The sequence below is a fragment of the Ursus arctos genome, unplaced genomic scaffold, assembly GCF_023065955.2.
Source record: "Ursus arctos isolate Adak ecotype North America unplaced genomic scaffold, UrsArc2.0 scaffold_19, whole genome shotgun sequence".
NCBI classification, from domain to species: Eukaryota; Metazoa; Chordata; class Mammalia; order Carnivora; family Ursidae; genus Ursus; species Ursus arctos.
The window spans coordinates 50,492,414-50,506,352 of NW_026622863.1; the positions used below are offsets into that span (position 1 = coordinate 50,492,414).

At 48.1% G+C, this 13,939-nt stretch overlaps 1 protein-coding gene across 2 annotated transcripts in view; it reads left to right on the plus strand.

The window, feature by feature from the left end:
* The window catches only part of TRPM4 (transient receptor potential cation channel subfamily M member 4), a 35,452-nt gene that overhangs the window by 18,125 nt on the left and 3,388 nt on the right, over window positions 1-13,939 (plus strand). For both annotated transcript variants that reach the window (XM_026481856.4, XM_048224015.2), the window contains 6 exons: window positions 1,140-1,252; window positions 1,620-1,697; window positions 5,033-5,464; window positions 10,598-10,730; window positions 10,898-11,072; window positions 11,402-11,579. In XM_026481856.4, the coding sequence (XP_026337641.1) occupies window positions 1,140-1,252; window positions 1,620-1,697; window positions 5,033-5,464; window positions 10,598-10,730; window positions 10,898-11,072; window positions 11,402-11,579 (1,109 nt within the window). The remainder of the gene's footprint in view (window positions 1-1,139; window positions 1,253-1,619; window positions 1,698-5,032; window positions 5,465-10,597; window positions 10,731-10,897; window positions 11,073-11,401; window positions 11,580-13,939) is intronic.

The following is a 13,939-nucleotide window of genomic DNA, read 5'->3' on the forward strand; positions in this document are numbered from 1 at the left end:
GGGAAGTATGGAGGATCAGCCCCTGCCATGGTGGGCAGTGAAGGGTCTCTGCCAGCCTCCCCCCCTCCCCCCGTCCTCCAGAAATTCTCTCCCAGGAGGGCTGCGCTTCCCATAAGACACCCCACCCCCTGCCACACGAAAGCCAACCTTCCCACAGCAAAGCCCACCCTCCTAAAAAGTTCTATTCCTGAACAGAAATTCCTGGTGGCTCTAGGAAGTCCCATCGGTCACACAGGAAGTCCTCCCCTCTCCCACAGGAAATCCCATTTCTCCCAAAGGAAGCCCTACGTCATCCACGGGAAGTCCTTCCCTCTTCCTTAAGGGGTCCTCAGTTCCAGAGCTCAACAATTAGAATGACCTCACTGAACATTACCTAGTGTTTTGGGCATAGACAAACTCTGGCTTAGGAAGCCCACCCTTCCCATAGGAAGTCCTGTCCTTCGGAAAGCCCTGTTTGCCCCACGTCTCTCCCATCATGTCCGTCCTGACATTTTAAAACTTTTCTCAGTATCATTAACGTACATCTGACAAGGGCGTGATGCCTGAATGGCTCAGTGAGTTACAGCGGGCGACTCTTGATCTCAGGGCTCAAGTCCCACATTGGGTGTAAAGCTCAGTTAAAAAAATAAAAATAAAAAAACCTGATAGGGGCTCAGAAAGGCCCACCCTCAGTACAGGAAGTCCGCTTACCCCAACCGGAAGTCCCATCCTCACTCGTCAGAATGATTTGGCTGGCATTTCAAGTAATTACCCAGAGCTCTTTGCTTTGAATACTGGTTAAACTCATGAATTCCAGCTTGGGCCTCTTCCTTCACCTCCCCGTGCCCTGTCTGTGAAAAGGGAGAAAATATTATCTGTTCTGGGAGTGTGGTGAAGGTTAAGTGGGCTAATCTACATAAAGTGCTTAGCCTGGTAGCTAGCATATTGTGTTAAGAAATGTTGGCTATTTAACTCTACCAGCTAAGACCTGGGACAGGTCATCCTCACCTTTGACCTCCTTGCCCCCACCCCCAATAGTCATGGTTGCCATATTGAGCGCTTGCTCTGTGTGCTGCAGCTGTGGCCCGGTTCTTGCCTGGGGTCTTTAGAAAGGGGCTCTGGGGGAGATTCAGGCTCCTAATCCTCCTCACGCCCCACAGTCTCTGCTGACACAGAAGTGGTGGGGGGAGATGGACAGCACCACTCCCATCTGGGCCCTGGTCCTCGCCTTCTTTTGCCCCCCACTCATCTACACCAACCTCATCACCTTCAGGTCAGTCCCCTGGGGTTAGAATGGCAGAAGGGGGGGTGCTCAGTTTCTCCTTCCTGCTCACTTCTGGCTGCCTTCCTACTTGGTCTTCCCAGTGCATCCCCTCCCTGTTTGCTCTCTTTCCCTCCCCCAGGCTGGGGGCATGTCTGGGAGGTGAGCTTTTGGGGGGCTGTCTGCAGTTTCTCTGGGGAGCAGTTCCTCTGCCCTCTGGCCATGGCTCTGGGGAAGGTCTCTTTGGGGTGACTCTGGAAAGCCCCTCAGTGTCTCCCTCCCATGCCTCTGGGTGAAGAAGTTTGGGTCTCTTTCTGGAGAATTCCTCTTCCGCTCACCCCTGCCCCCATTCCTCACTCCGTGCTTTCCTCCATGCCAGGAAGTCGGAGGAGGAGTCCATACAGAAGGACCTGGCATTTGACATGGATCGGGGCGTCAACGGGGAAGGCCCCGTTGGGTGAGTGAAGCCCCAGCACCACATGACGTGGGGCACCCTGGGCAGCTTCAGGGGCACCCGGCGCTGGGAGCAAAGCCCGAGGGGAGAAGTGGAGCTCCAGGGGGTGATGGTTTCACGAAGCCACTGAAGATGCCGAGGAAGCTTCCCAAATGCCAAGTTCGAGGCTTGGGTCAAAGTTTGCTTCTGCCACCAGGGGCGTCCTCACTGGAAACCAGTTTACTTCACGCTACACATACTTCTGTCTCGATGTAGCGAGTGGAATCGGGGATTTGGTTTACTTAGGGATCTTTCATCTTTTTTTTTCTGACTCCAAGGGCCTTTGCTCTTCAGTCTCCATGCTGGGGTGCCCAGGCCTAAGCAAATAGTCTCTCAAACTTCTGATAATGCCGCAGAGTGGAGGTGCTGAGGGATTTGGCTGTGAGTCCAACGGACCTGGGTTCAAATCTGGACTTTGACCTTAGAAGTGACTTTACCCCAAGCCTCAGTTTTCTTTTCAGTAAAATGTGTATGGAAGGCTGTGCCTGTGTCAGGTTAGGCAGGGCAATGCTGCATAAGAAGCACCTAGGGGCCCTGGGTGGTGCAGTCGGTTGAGCATCTGACTCGTGGTTTCGGCTCAGGTCATGATCTCAGGGTCGTGAGATCGAGCCCCGCATCGGGCTCTGCGCTCAGCACGGAGTCTGCTTGCGATTCTCTCTCTCCCTCTCCCTCTGCTCCTCCCACTTGTGTGCTCTCTCTCTCTCTGAAATAGGTAAATAAATCTAAAAAAAAAAAAAAAGAAAAGAAAACATCGTACACTCTCAGCGACTGTCAGGAACGAAGGCTTACTTCTCCCGCTCCATTTTTGGGTTGTCTGTGTCTTGGCTCCAGTGTGGTTTCCACTTTGGGATGAGCGAGCACCTCCTAGCTGAGATGTTGCTGGTCTCATAGCAGAGGGAAAAGAGAAATGGCGAACCAGGTACTGGCTCTTACAGCCTCCCCGTAGAAGAGACACATGTCGCTTGTGCTCACATTTCATGGGCCAAAGTGAGGCATATGGTAGTTCCTTAGCTCCTAACCCTCCCACTGAGAGGGAACCAGAATATTCGGTGCAGAGTCACACAGTGTGCCCCAGTGCCTCGGGGAGCAGCTGGGGGCTCGTGGAGATAACGGATAAAATGCATCATGGTGTCCAGCACGTAGTAAGTAGTCAGTTAATGGAGTTTATTATCGTTACTGCTGATAGTGGACCCATTTCTCATTTATTTTGTCGAATGGTGGGTGCAGGCATCAGGGTCTAAATCTCTGGTAATAGAGAAAGAAAGGAGGAGGCCGACATTTATGTTCATTTTTGTACCCTCCGTCTCTACTTTAGTCACTTCGGTGAGAAAAGGGAGGGACCCCGGCCCCCGATATCCCAGAAGAAAAATGTTTCTGGTAACTGTTAGAAACAAGATCAGAAGCCAGAAGTCTGTAAGGCCCACCACATACCTCAAGGAGCAGTCGAACTAAAAGACATATATGCATACATATTTTTCTGAGACAATGCACAATGAATACAATGTATTTGTCAAGATAGGAGAGAAAACTAAGAAAAACATTAGGACCACTGAAAAAGGTTGGCTAGAAGTTGGGATCAGTAACGATGTCCTTGCCCAGGGAGTTCCCAGCTTTTGCACCGTGAACATGACGACAGTGACAGTGACAGCAGCTGATGCCACAGAACACTTAGAGGGTAGCCAGTGCGCTAAATCCTTTTGAAAATCAGTTTATTTAATTTTCTCAACAACCCTGTACAATAGGGTCTATTATTATCCCCATTTCACAGTTGAATTCACCGAGGCACTAAGTCACTCGCCTGAGCTCTTGTGATTGGTAGGTGGTAGAGCTGGGATTTGAACCCAGATCTTGTTCCTAAAGCTGTGCTCTTAGCCACTGTGGAGAGCCACCTCCATGGGGAGCTTTGTAAAAGGACAGATTCCTGGATCCTCCCTCAGGGAGGCTCAGGATGGGCCCAGGAATCTGTGTGGCCTGCTTGTGCCTGATTCAAGATGGCGGACGGCAGGGAGCATTCTTACCACATGTTCTTGTTCCCAGGGCCCCCCAGAGGGTGAAATACAAAATACCAGGTCTGTTTTCCCTTGATTTTAGGGAACTTTGTGTCCTTTCTGCATCACACTTTCTTTAGCTTTTACAATTCTTTCCTCTTGTTTTCTTGGGAACAGCTTTACTGAGATAAAATCCACGTATCACTCAGTTCACCCATTCAGTGGTTTTTAGTATATTTACAGAATTGTGCAGTTGTAACCACAGCCAATGTTAAAACATTTTTGTCACCACAACAAGAAACTCTGTACCCCTTATCGGTCACTCCGTATTCCTCCCTCCTCCAGCCCTTGGCGGCCAATAATTAGCTTTCTGTCTCCATGAATTTCCCTGTTCCTAACGTATTGTATGAATGGAGTCATGTGCTGCGGGTCTTCTATGATTGGCATCGTTAACTTAGCATCATGTTTTCAAGATTTCTCCATGTCGGGGAACAGAACGGTGCTCCTTTCCTTTTTAGCGTTAAATAATATTCCGTTGTACGAATAGAGCACATTTTAGTTATCCGTGGATCAGTTGATGGACATTTGGGTTGTTTCCACTTTGGGGTTACTATCTTTCTCTTTGGTTTATAAAAAGAAGATGCCTCCCCAAGCCAGTTTATTTTTCCTGTTAGTTTGTTGAGTTTATTATTATTCATATTACTCATTTTGGCGTTTCTGGTTTGAGGTCAGAATGAAGAGTCCGGATGAAATTGGGACAGAGGGTCAGAACTCTGTCAAGGGTCAGAGAGAAGAGTGGACCAAAAAGGTCAGACTTTGGAAGCCAAATATGGCTGTTTGGTCTGAGGTCAGATACGAGGAACACTGGGCTAGACAATCTGACATCAGAATTTGTGGGTCAGAAGTTACTATTCAGGCACGTGGCTGTCAAACCTGGGGAGCCAAGTCATGAAAGTGAGGGGTCAGAGGTCAGGTAGATGGTCCAAGGTCAGACATAGAGTCAGAGGTTGTGAAGGTGAAAGCAGAAGGATTTGGAGTCAGAAGTCAGACTAGGGTCAGAGGTCATCCCAGGGCCAGAGGTCAGAGGGTAGAGAAGATCAGAGGTGGAAGCTCAGCAGTCTTGACGGTAGGCGGTCTCAGAGGTCAGAGGTTAGGTACAGGGGTCAGAAGTCAAAGAGATGGTAGACAGGGGACTCGGTTTCAGGTCAAGCGGGGTTAGAGGTCAGATGTGAAAGGTGAGGCCTTGATGACGGTGAAGAGGGGCTCAGAGGTCGGGCTGAGCCCTCCTCCCTTCCCCCCTGTCCCCCTCAGGCTGGCAGAGCCCCCCGAGAAGACGGCCGTGCGGGTGCTGGGCCAGCCCAGACGCAGGGGCTGCTGCGGGGGCTGCCCCCCGCGCCTGCGCCGCTGGCCCCAGTTCTGGGGGGCGCCGGTGACCGCCTTCATGGGCAACGTGGTCAGCTACCTCCTCTTCCTGCTGGTGTTCGCGCGGGTGCTGCTCCTGGACTTCCAGCCCGACGCGCCCGGCGCCCTGGAGCTGCTGCTCTACTTCTGGGCCTTCACGCTGCTCTGCGAGGAGTTGCGGCAGGGCCTGGGCGGCGGCTGGGGCAGCCTGGCCACCCGCGGCCCCGGGCCCGGCCCCCAGCAGGCCCCGCTGCGCCGCCGCCTGAGCCTCTACCTCGCCGACGCCTGGAACCAGTGCGACCTGGTGGCCCTCACCTGCTTCCTGCTGGGCGTGGGCTGCCGGTGAGTGTCCCCGCCCCCTCCGCGCCTCCCTGCGGGGCTGCGGCCAAGCCCGCTTTTCCCTGCGACACAAGCGAGAGGCCCTTCTGGATGGAAAGCACCGCAAGACGGTCCACAAGCAGTGCGCTCGCGCCTGGGTATCCTGCTTTAGGGACTAGGGCGGGATTAGGGCGAGGCCCGCCCTGTTTTTCTAGATCTGCAGGTTGGCGGGCTTCTCTCTGGTCCCCAGACGGGCCCTGCGGCCGCACCGGGACCCCGCTGAGCGCAGTCTTCCCCGCAGACACCACACCGGGCCAGGCGGGGGCACCACGCTCACCTAGCCCGCTCTGCCCCGGCCTGCGTCTGTCCCACCCGCCCCCTCGCCCCAGCCTCCAGGACTCTCCCCTCTTCCCTCCAGTCCATCCCCACAAGGCTCTTTCTACTCCCAGAGCTTCCCTGCCCTGCCTGCTTCCCGGGGCTGCCCAGCGCCCGGGACCGGTCCTGGGGGCGCTGCCCGGGGGAGGCCGGCCCAGCTCTGCAGGCCTGCTCCCCCATTCCTTTCTCTTTTCTTCATCCAGGCTCCAGCCCTTTCTATCAGCTTGCGGTTCCTTCCTCACAGCCAGTAATTACAATAATCCATGTAATTCGTGTAATTAGAACATTGTAATCAGAATTTTACCAGTACAGATGAGCTCTTACCAAGGAAGGGTTTTCCTGTTTCTGCAAACTTCCTTGATCAGTTTAATCTGCAGGGCAGTTAAACTCATTTCAGTCATTTTCATTTTCAGTTTCTGAAATTATTTCAACTTCGTTAATTATTATTTGGGCTAAGTCCTACAACAAATATTTGGCTCATCGTTGGTATTGTCCGTAGGGAATTTTGCCAAAATCTAGGTTCTGTGTTTGTGAATTTTACGTTGTGGCTTTTATGTCATTTGGGTCCAGTCTCCCCGGGTCAAATTTTATAGATTCACATTTTTTTTTTAAGATTTAAAAAAAATTTTTAAGTCCTCTCTAAACCCAGTGTGGGGCTCGAACTCACAACTCCGAGACCTCGAGTCCCGTGCCCCGCCCAGGAGCCGGCCAGGCACCCGTACAGATTCACATTTTACCAAGGAAGCTTGAATGTTCTGTTACCTTTTTAGTCCATAAAAACCTTGACTTTCTGCTTACTTCTTAGCTAATTTATAAAAAACATATTGTCAGGAATTCACCTCAAGTATTTTCTGTTGCCAAGACTGGGCTGTGTCATGTTAGCTCATTTCTTCCGTGGCTTCCAGATCATACTGTGTGGTGCCCAGAGAGAGGGCAAAGGGCAAGTCAAAACATCCTTGGAAACAGATTGTCTTGTCTTTGGGTCTTGGCACATGCTATTCACCCTTCTTGAAACACTTTTCCCTCTTCTCCTTGGCCAAGCCAACACCTACGCTTCCTTTAGGCCTCCGCTTCGCTGCCTCTGTCTCTGGAAGTCTTCCTTTATGCTTGCCAAACTCTGGGTCCCTCCCCAAATGGTGCTCGCAGTACGGCTTGGGCGGTCTCTCTCCTCACCCGAGATTATAAAGTCTTCTAGATGTGTCTGTCTATCTCGGGGCGCCTGGGGGGCTCAGTCGGTTAAGCGTCTGCCTTCGGCTCAGGTCATGATCCCAGGGTCCTGGGATCGCCCCGCATCGGGCTCCCTGCTCAGCGGGGAGCCTGCTTCTCCCTCTGCCGCTCCCCCTGCTTGTGCTCTCTCTCTCTGACAAATAAATAAATACGATCTTAAAAAAAAAAATCTATCTCATCTCCCAGCAACTGAAAATATCTTTGAGATATAGCCTATTACCAAGCAAATGCAGAAATGTGCCCTCAGTGAGCAAGATTAAATTAATGAAGGACACGCAACAGAAACCAAGTCTTTCTAAGACTCCCCACGGTCTCCTCTGTGTCTGAGTTCGGTGCACGTTTGGCCTGTTCTTTTCCAGTGTTTTTACGTGGACAGATGCACATACTTTTATAAACGAATGACATTATATTTCATGGATTCTTCTGCAACTTCTTTTTTTTTTTTCCTTTTTAATATGTCCTGACCTGCTTTCCATGTCAGTATTTGCAACAATACCTTCGTCTTTGAAAATGTGGCATCAGGGGCCCCTGGGTGGCTTAGTCGTTAAGCGTCTGCCTTTGGCTTAGGTCATGATCCCAGGGTCCTGGATCGAGTCCCGCTCAGCGGGGAGCCTGCTTCTCCCTCTCCCACTCCCCCTGCGGTGTTCCCTCTCTCGCTGTGTCTCTCTCTGTCCAATAAATAAATAAATAAATAAATAAATAAATAAATCTAAAAAAAAAAAAAAAAAAGAAAGAAAATGTGGCATCAGATTCCAGAGGAAGGGGTTTCAGCCATCGTTGGCTGGAGATCAGACGAGTCAGACTTCTCGTTGCCAGAATGTAAGAAATGAACGAATTCTTCTCCTAAGGCAGTGAGACAAAAGTTCTAAACTTCAAGAGGTAGAAATCAAGCCAAAAGTCTGGCCATGCAGTCTCATTTTCCACTCAAGGTAACATGAAGTTATAATCAGATTATAGCTGATGTGGCTTCTTTTTCTTTTTTGTTTTAAATAAAGCAGTTAGGACACTGCTCCTTTTGAGGAGAGCAGAGAGCCTCGTGGACATAACCTAGTGACTATTTCCAAGGACCGAAGGGACCTGACACCCCGTTTTAAAATGTGGACCGTTGACTCCCTGCCTGTCTCCACTGGCACGGAGAGGCTCGCTTCCTCTTGTGCTGTGTTCGAAATGCTACACAGTAATTCGGCATGAATAATTTACAGCAAGAGCAAGATAAGAGAGCTTTGCAGGGCACTGTGCTGTTTCTCTCGTATTTTGATTAAAGTAGCTTTTGAGGTGAAAGGGCCATGTGCTACCACGCTTTAGGAATACCAGTGATATTTCAGACGTTTTGTCAAGCTCACTGTGCTCTAGGTGAGGGAGGAATTATTGCATGGGGAGAAAACGTCTGAAGATCTCTGCTTATAAGGGAGAAATTTCTGATGATTTCCAGAATTGAATGGATAAATCATTTTATTAATAAAAGTTTGCATCCCAGATTTAAACCGTGTGGGTCAAAGGGTACATTAAATCTTTTTTTTTTTAAAGAATTTATTTATCTGAGAGAGAGAGAGAGAGCGAGCATGAGCGAGGGGAGGGGAGGAGGGCAGAGGGAGAGGGAGAAGCAGACTCCCTGCTTGGGGCTTGATCCCGACACGGGGCTTGATCCCAGGACCTTGGGATCATGACCGGAGCCAAAGGCAGACGCTTAACCAACTGAGCCACCCAGGCAAAAGGGTACATACATTCTTGACAATAGATTTCCTTGTAAAATAGCTTCACCCGCATACACGCCCATCATCAGGGTAAGAGGGTGCCTCTTGAGGACGTGCCCGACAGACAATAGCGGGTGTTTTCAGTCTTTAAAATTTTGTAGCTCTCAGTTTAACCTTTAGATTTTTTTCTTTCTTTTTTCCATTCTGATGGGTAAAAATGACTTCCCATTTTCAAATTTATGCATCCCTGACTACTAGTTAGCTTGGGCATCTGTTCATAGCAAATGGCCGCTTGTCCTTCTGTCAACGTCTTTTCATAGCCTCGCTGCCATTTAAGAAAATACGTGTTTGTTTATGTTCGTTGATCTCTTGTATATGTGTATGGGTAGGTGCTCTCCTAACCCTTGGTGTTTTCTGTTTTTTTAAGATTTTATTTTTAAGTATTGTCTACACCCAACATGGGTGAACGCTTGAACTCACAACCCCGAGATCAAAAGTCATACGCTGTGCCTCCTGAGCCGGTCAGACGCCCCTAACTCTCTGTGGTTTTGTTCTAAATACCTTCTCACTGTCTGCAGCTTGTCTTTCACTTTTATATATTATCTTAAACATTCTTTTATGCTTTAAGTTTGCATCCTGAACTAACCCGAGACTTATAACAAATGTGGCAAAAACAGTACAAAGAATTCCTCTGCACCATTCACGCAGATCCCCAGATGTCAGCATCTTCCATCATCAAAACCAGGAGATCTTAAATTTTACCAGTTGTCCCACCGATGTCCTTTTTCTGTCCCAGGAGCCAATCCAGTTCTTCAGTCCTTCTTTGGCTTGTATGGTCTTCACACTTTTGAACGGTCCAGGCCAGTTATTTAGGATTTGCCTCCGTTTGAGGTTGTCTCACGTTCTCTTGGCATCAAATTTAGGTCATGCATTTTGGGCAGATAGTTTTGCCTTTCTCTGTTTATCATATTTATGTTACCTTTTGATGTATGGAAGTTTTGTATTTCAGAGTAGTAAATTCGTCAGGCTTTTTCCTGTATTGTGATTTTATATGTATATTACTTGTATAGAAGTCTTTTTTTTGTTTTGTGACATTGCATCCTATCAAGCTCACGAAGAAATTCTTCTATGTTTTCAGATTTTAATGTTTTGCCTTTTAACTCTAGGTTTTTTAAAAAAAAAGTACTTTTATTTTTGTTTATTTTTGAGAGAGAGAGTTGGGGGGGAGAGGGAGAGGGGGAGAGAGAAGCTTAAGGGGGTGCCACACTCAGCACAGAGCCCAAGGCAGGGATCGATCTCAAGACACTGAGGTCATGACCTGAGTGGAAATGAAGAGTCCGAGGCTTAACCTACTGAGCCACCCAGGCGCCCCTTGCCTTTTCCTCTAGGTTTTTAATCCATTCATAGTTCAAGTACGTGATGGTGCAAATAGGGATATAAGTTTTTTATTTTCGCCATAGGGATTGCTGATGTCACTGGCCATTTGCCCTTCTGCTGTGAATTGCATGTTCTCTTTATCCACTCTCCTGTTAAGTCATTTGTCTTCTGCTTACTCGTTTGCTGGAACTCTATATTTTGCCCTTTATAGGCTGGACAAATATTCCGGCGTTTTTCCAAGTTCCAATTTGGACCTCCCAAATTTCTGCCAAGGCCCTGATTTATGTAGGCATTTTTAAGTGGGTGCCAGCGCCCTGCGCGGCTCAGCTTGGCTCTGTGAAATCTGGGTAAACCCCCGGTGAGTCGGAGGGTCCCAGCTGTGGGCCCCTCCAGGGTCACCCGAAGCCTGGTGTTGGGAAGACCCGGGTTTTCCTTTGCACCCGTGACCCCTGAGTGACCCCTGCCGCGTCTCCCCGCATCCCAGGCTGACCCCTGGCCTGTATGACCTGGGCCGCACTGTCCTCTGCCTCGACTTCATGGTCTTCACGCTACGACTGCTGCACATTTTCACGGTCAACAAACAGCTGGGGCCCAAGATCGTCATCGTGAACAAGATGGTGAGGGGGGCGTGGCCGGATGGGGGGGTGTCCAGAGGTAGGAAGGGGCGGGGCAGGGAGGTGTGGGCACGCGTGCGCAGAGCAGGGTGGGCGGGGCTCCAGCGGGCAGGGCGGGGCTCCGGCGGGTGGGGCGGGGCCAGACTTGGTCTCCTTTTCCTACCCCGCAGATGAAGGACGTATTCTTCTTCCTCTTCTTCCTTGGTGTGTGGCTGGTTGCCTACGGGGTGGCAACGGAGGGGCTTCTTCGGCCCCGGGATCGGGACCTCCCGAATATTCTGCGCCGTGTCTTCTACCGGCCCTACCTGCAGATCTTTGGGCAGATCCCCCAGGAGGACATGGACGGTATGGAGGGATGAGAGGGCCTGATGCCCTCCCTCCAAGTCCCCTCCCAGTGCTCCTCGTCCCTGGGTCTCTGTACCCCTCTCTTTAAGTCTCTGTGTCTCTCTCTCTAGGTCTCTGAGTAGCCCCTACCCCCTTCATCGCTATGGGACTCTGTCCGCCTCTCTCTTCCTATCTCTGTTCCCTGCCTCTGGGTCTCTGACCCCTCCCCTGTCTCTCTCTGAGATTCTGTCTCGCTCTCTCTGGGTCTCTCTCCCCCAGGCCCCTCTGAATTTCTGTTTTTCTCTGGCTTCTGTCTCCCTGGCCCCATCTCTGAGTGTCTCCCTTTACAGTGGCCCTCATGGAGCATGTCAACTGCTCGTCAGAGCAGGGCTTCTGGGCTCGCCCGCCGGGGGCGCAGGCAGGCTCGTGTGTCTCCCTTTATGCCAACTGGCTGGTGGTTCTCCTCCTCATCATTTTCCTGCTGGTGGCCAACATCCTGCTGCTCAATTTGCTCATCGCCATGTTCAGGTGAGGCCTGACTGCTCTCTGATGTGACCTCTCCCAGCGTGACCCTCAACCCCAGCGTGACTTTCCATCCCAGCTTGACCCTGACCCCAGCATGATTCTTGATCCCAGCCTAATCAATTCTATTTTTAGTCCCAGAATTCAGACTCTGCTCCCGACCTGGACTTGGGACTCTGATCCTCCACCTGAGCCCAGGCTGAACATTAAAAATAAAATAAAATAAAATAAAATAAAATAAAATAAAATAAAATAAAATAAATAAAAATATTGTGGCAAAATACGTATAACATAAAATTTGCCAATTTTGAGTGTACAAATTCAATGGCATTAATTAAATTCATAATGTTTTACAACCATTACCATTATGTATTTCCAAAAAAAATTATCACTCCAAACACAAAGTGTGTACCCATTGAGCAAGCAATAACTTCCCATTCCCTGCTACCCCCTAGCCTCTGGTAACCTGGAATCTACTTTCTGTCTTTAGGAATTGGCTTATTCTAGAGGTTTCGTATACGTGGATTCATACAATATCATTTTCTGTCTGGTTGTTTCACCGAGCATGTTTTCAGTGTTTACGCATGTTGCAGCACAGATTAGTACTCAAGTTTTTTATGGCTGAATGATATTCCGTTGTATCAGTCTATCACATTTTGTTATCCATTCATCTGCTCATGGAAACTCAGTTGTTTCCATCCCTTGGCTATTGTGGATAATGCTGCAATGGACATTAGTGTTCATGTAACTGTTTGAATCTCTGTTTTTATTTCTTTTGGATATATTTCTAAAGTATGCTGGGTATGCTGTGGTAATTCTGTTTAGATTTTGGAAACTGTTTTCTACAGCAGCGTCGCCATTTTCTGTTCTCATTAGCAATGTATGAGAGTTCTGTTTTCTCCACAGCCTTGCCAAGAGTTGTTATTTTCCTTTTCAAAAAATTATAGCCACCCTAGTTAGTGGGTATGAACTGGTATTTGATTGTGTTTTTGATTTGCATTTCCCTAATGACTAATGATGTTGAGCACCTTTCCATGTGCTTATTGGCCATTTGTACATCTTCTCTGGAGAAATGTCTATTCAGGTCTTTTGCCTGTTTTTAAATTGGGTTGTTTGTCTTTTTGTTGCTGAATTATAGCAGTTCTTTATATATTCTGGATATTAAACTCCTGTCAGGTATATGATTTGCAAATATTTTCTCCCATTTTGTTGGTTGTCTTTTCCTGTTCTTGATAATCCCCTTTGATGCACAAAAAATTTAAATTTTGTTATTTGTATTACTGGTGTCATATCTAAGGACCCATCACCAAATCCAAGGTCATAAAGATGCACTCTATGTTTTATGGTTTTAGCTCTTATATTCAGGTTGTTTGTCAGTTTTGGCTTAATTTTTGTATATGGTGTGAGGTAGGGGTCCAACTTTGTTCTTTTGGCATGCAGAAATCCAGTTGTTCCAGTCTCTGTATTTAAGAGACTATTTTTTTCCACATTGAATGGACTTGTCACCCTTGTTAAAAAAGAGTTGGCCGTTGGCTATTTTATTAGTTTTCTGGAGCTTCCCTAACAAAGTACCAAAAAGTGAATGGTTTTAAATAACAGAAACTTTTCCATTACAGTTCTGGATGCTATAAGTCCAAAACCAAGGTATGGACAGGCTTGGTTCCCTCTAAGGGCTGTGAAGGAGAATCTGTTTCCTCCTCTCTCCTACCTTCTGGTGGATTGCTGGCAGTCTTTGGCTTGTAGATGTATCATTGCTATCGCTGCCTTCATCTTCATATGGTATTCTCCCTGTGTGCATATCTGTGTCCAAATTTCCCCTTTTCATAAGGACACCAGCCATGTTAGATTTGGGACCAACCCTAACAACTTCATTTTGACTTGGTTACCTTTGTAAAGACCCTACTTCCAAATAAGTCACATTATGAGGTACTAGAGATTAGGATTTCAATATAACTCGTTTGGTGGAAAGGGGACACAATTCAACCCATAATACTCATAGAGGTGTCGTATCTGGTTTATTTCTGGACTCTCATTTCTATTCCATTGGTCGATACGTCTGTCGTATGCCAGTACCACAGTATTTTGATTTTGTAGCAAATTTTCGAATTAGGAAGTGTGAGTCCTCCAACTTTGTTCTTTTTCAAGATTGCTTTAGCTGTTCAGGGCCTCTTGCAATTCCATATGATTTTTGAGGATTGGCTTTTACTTTTCTGCAAGAAAGGCTGTTGGAATTTTAATAAGAATTGCGTTGAATCTGTAGATCGCTTTGGGTAGTATTCTGATGTTAACAATATTAAATCTTTGTACTCAGGAGCACAGGTTGTCTTTCCACTTATTGAGGTACTCTTAAATTTCTTTCGGTATTG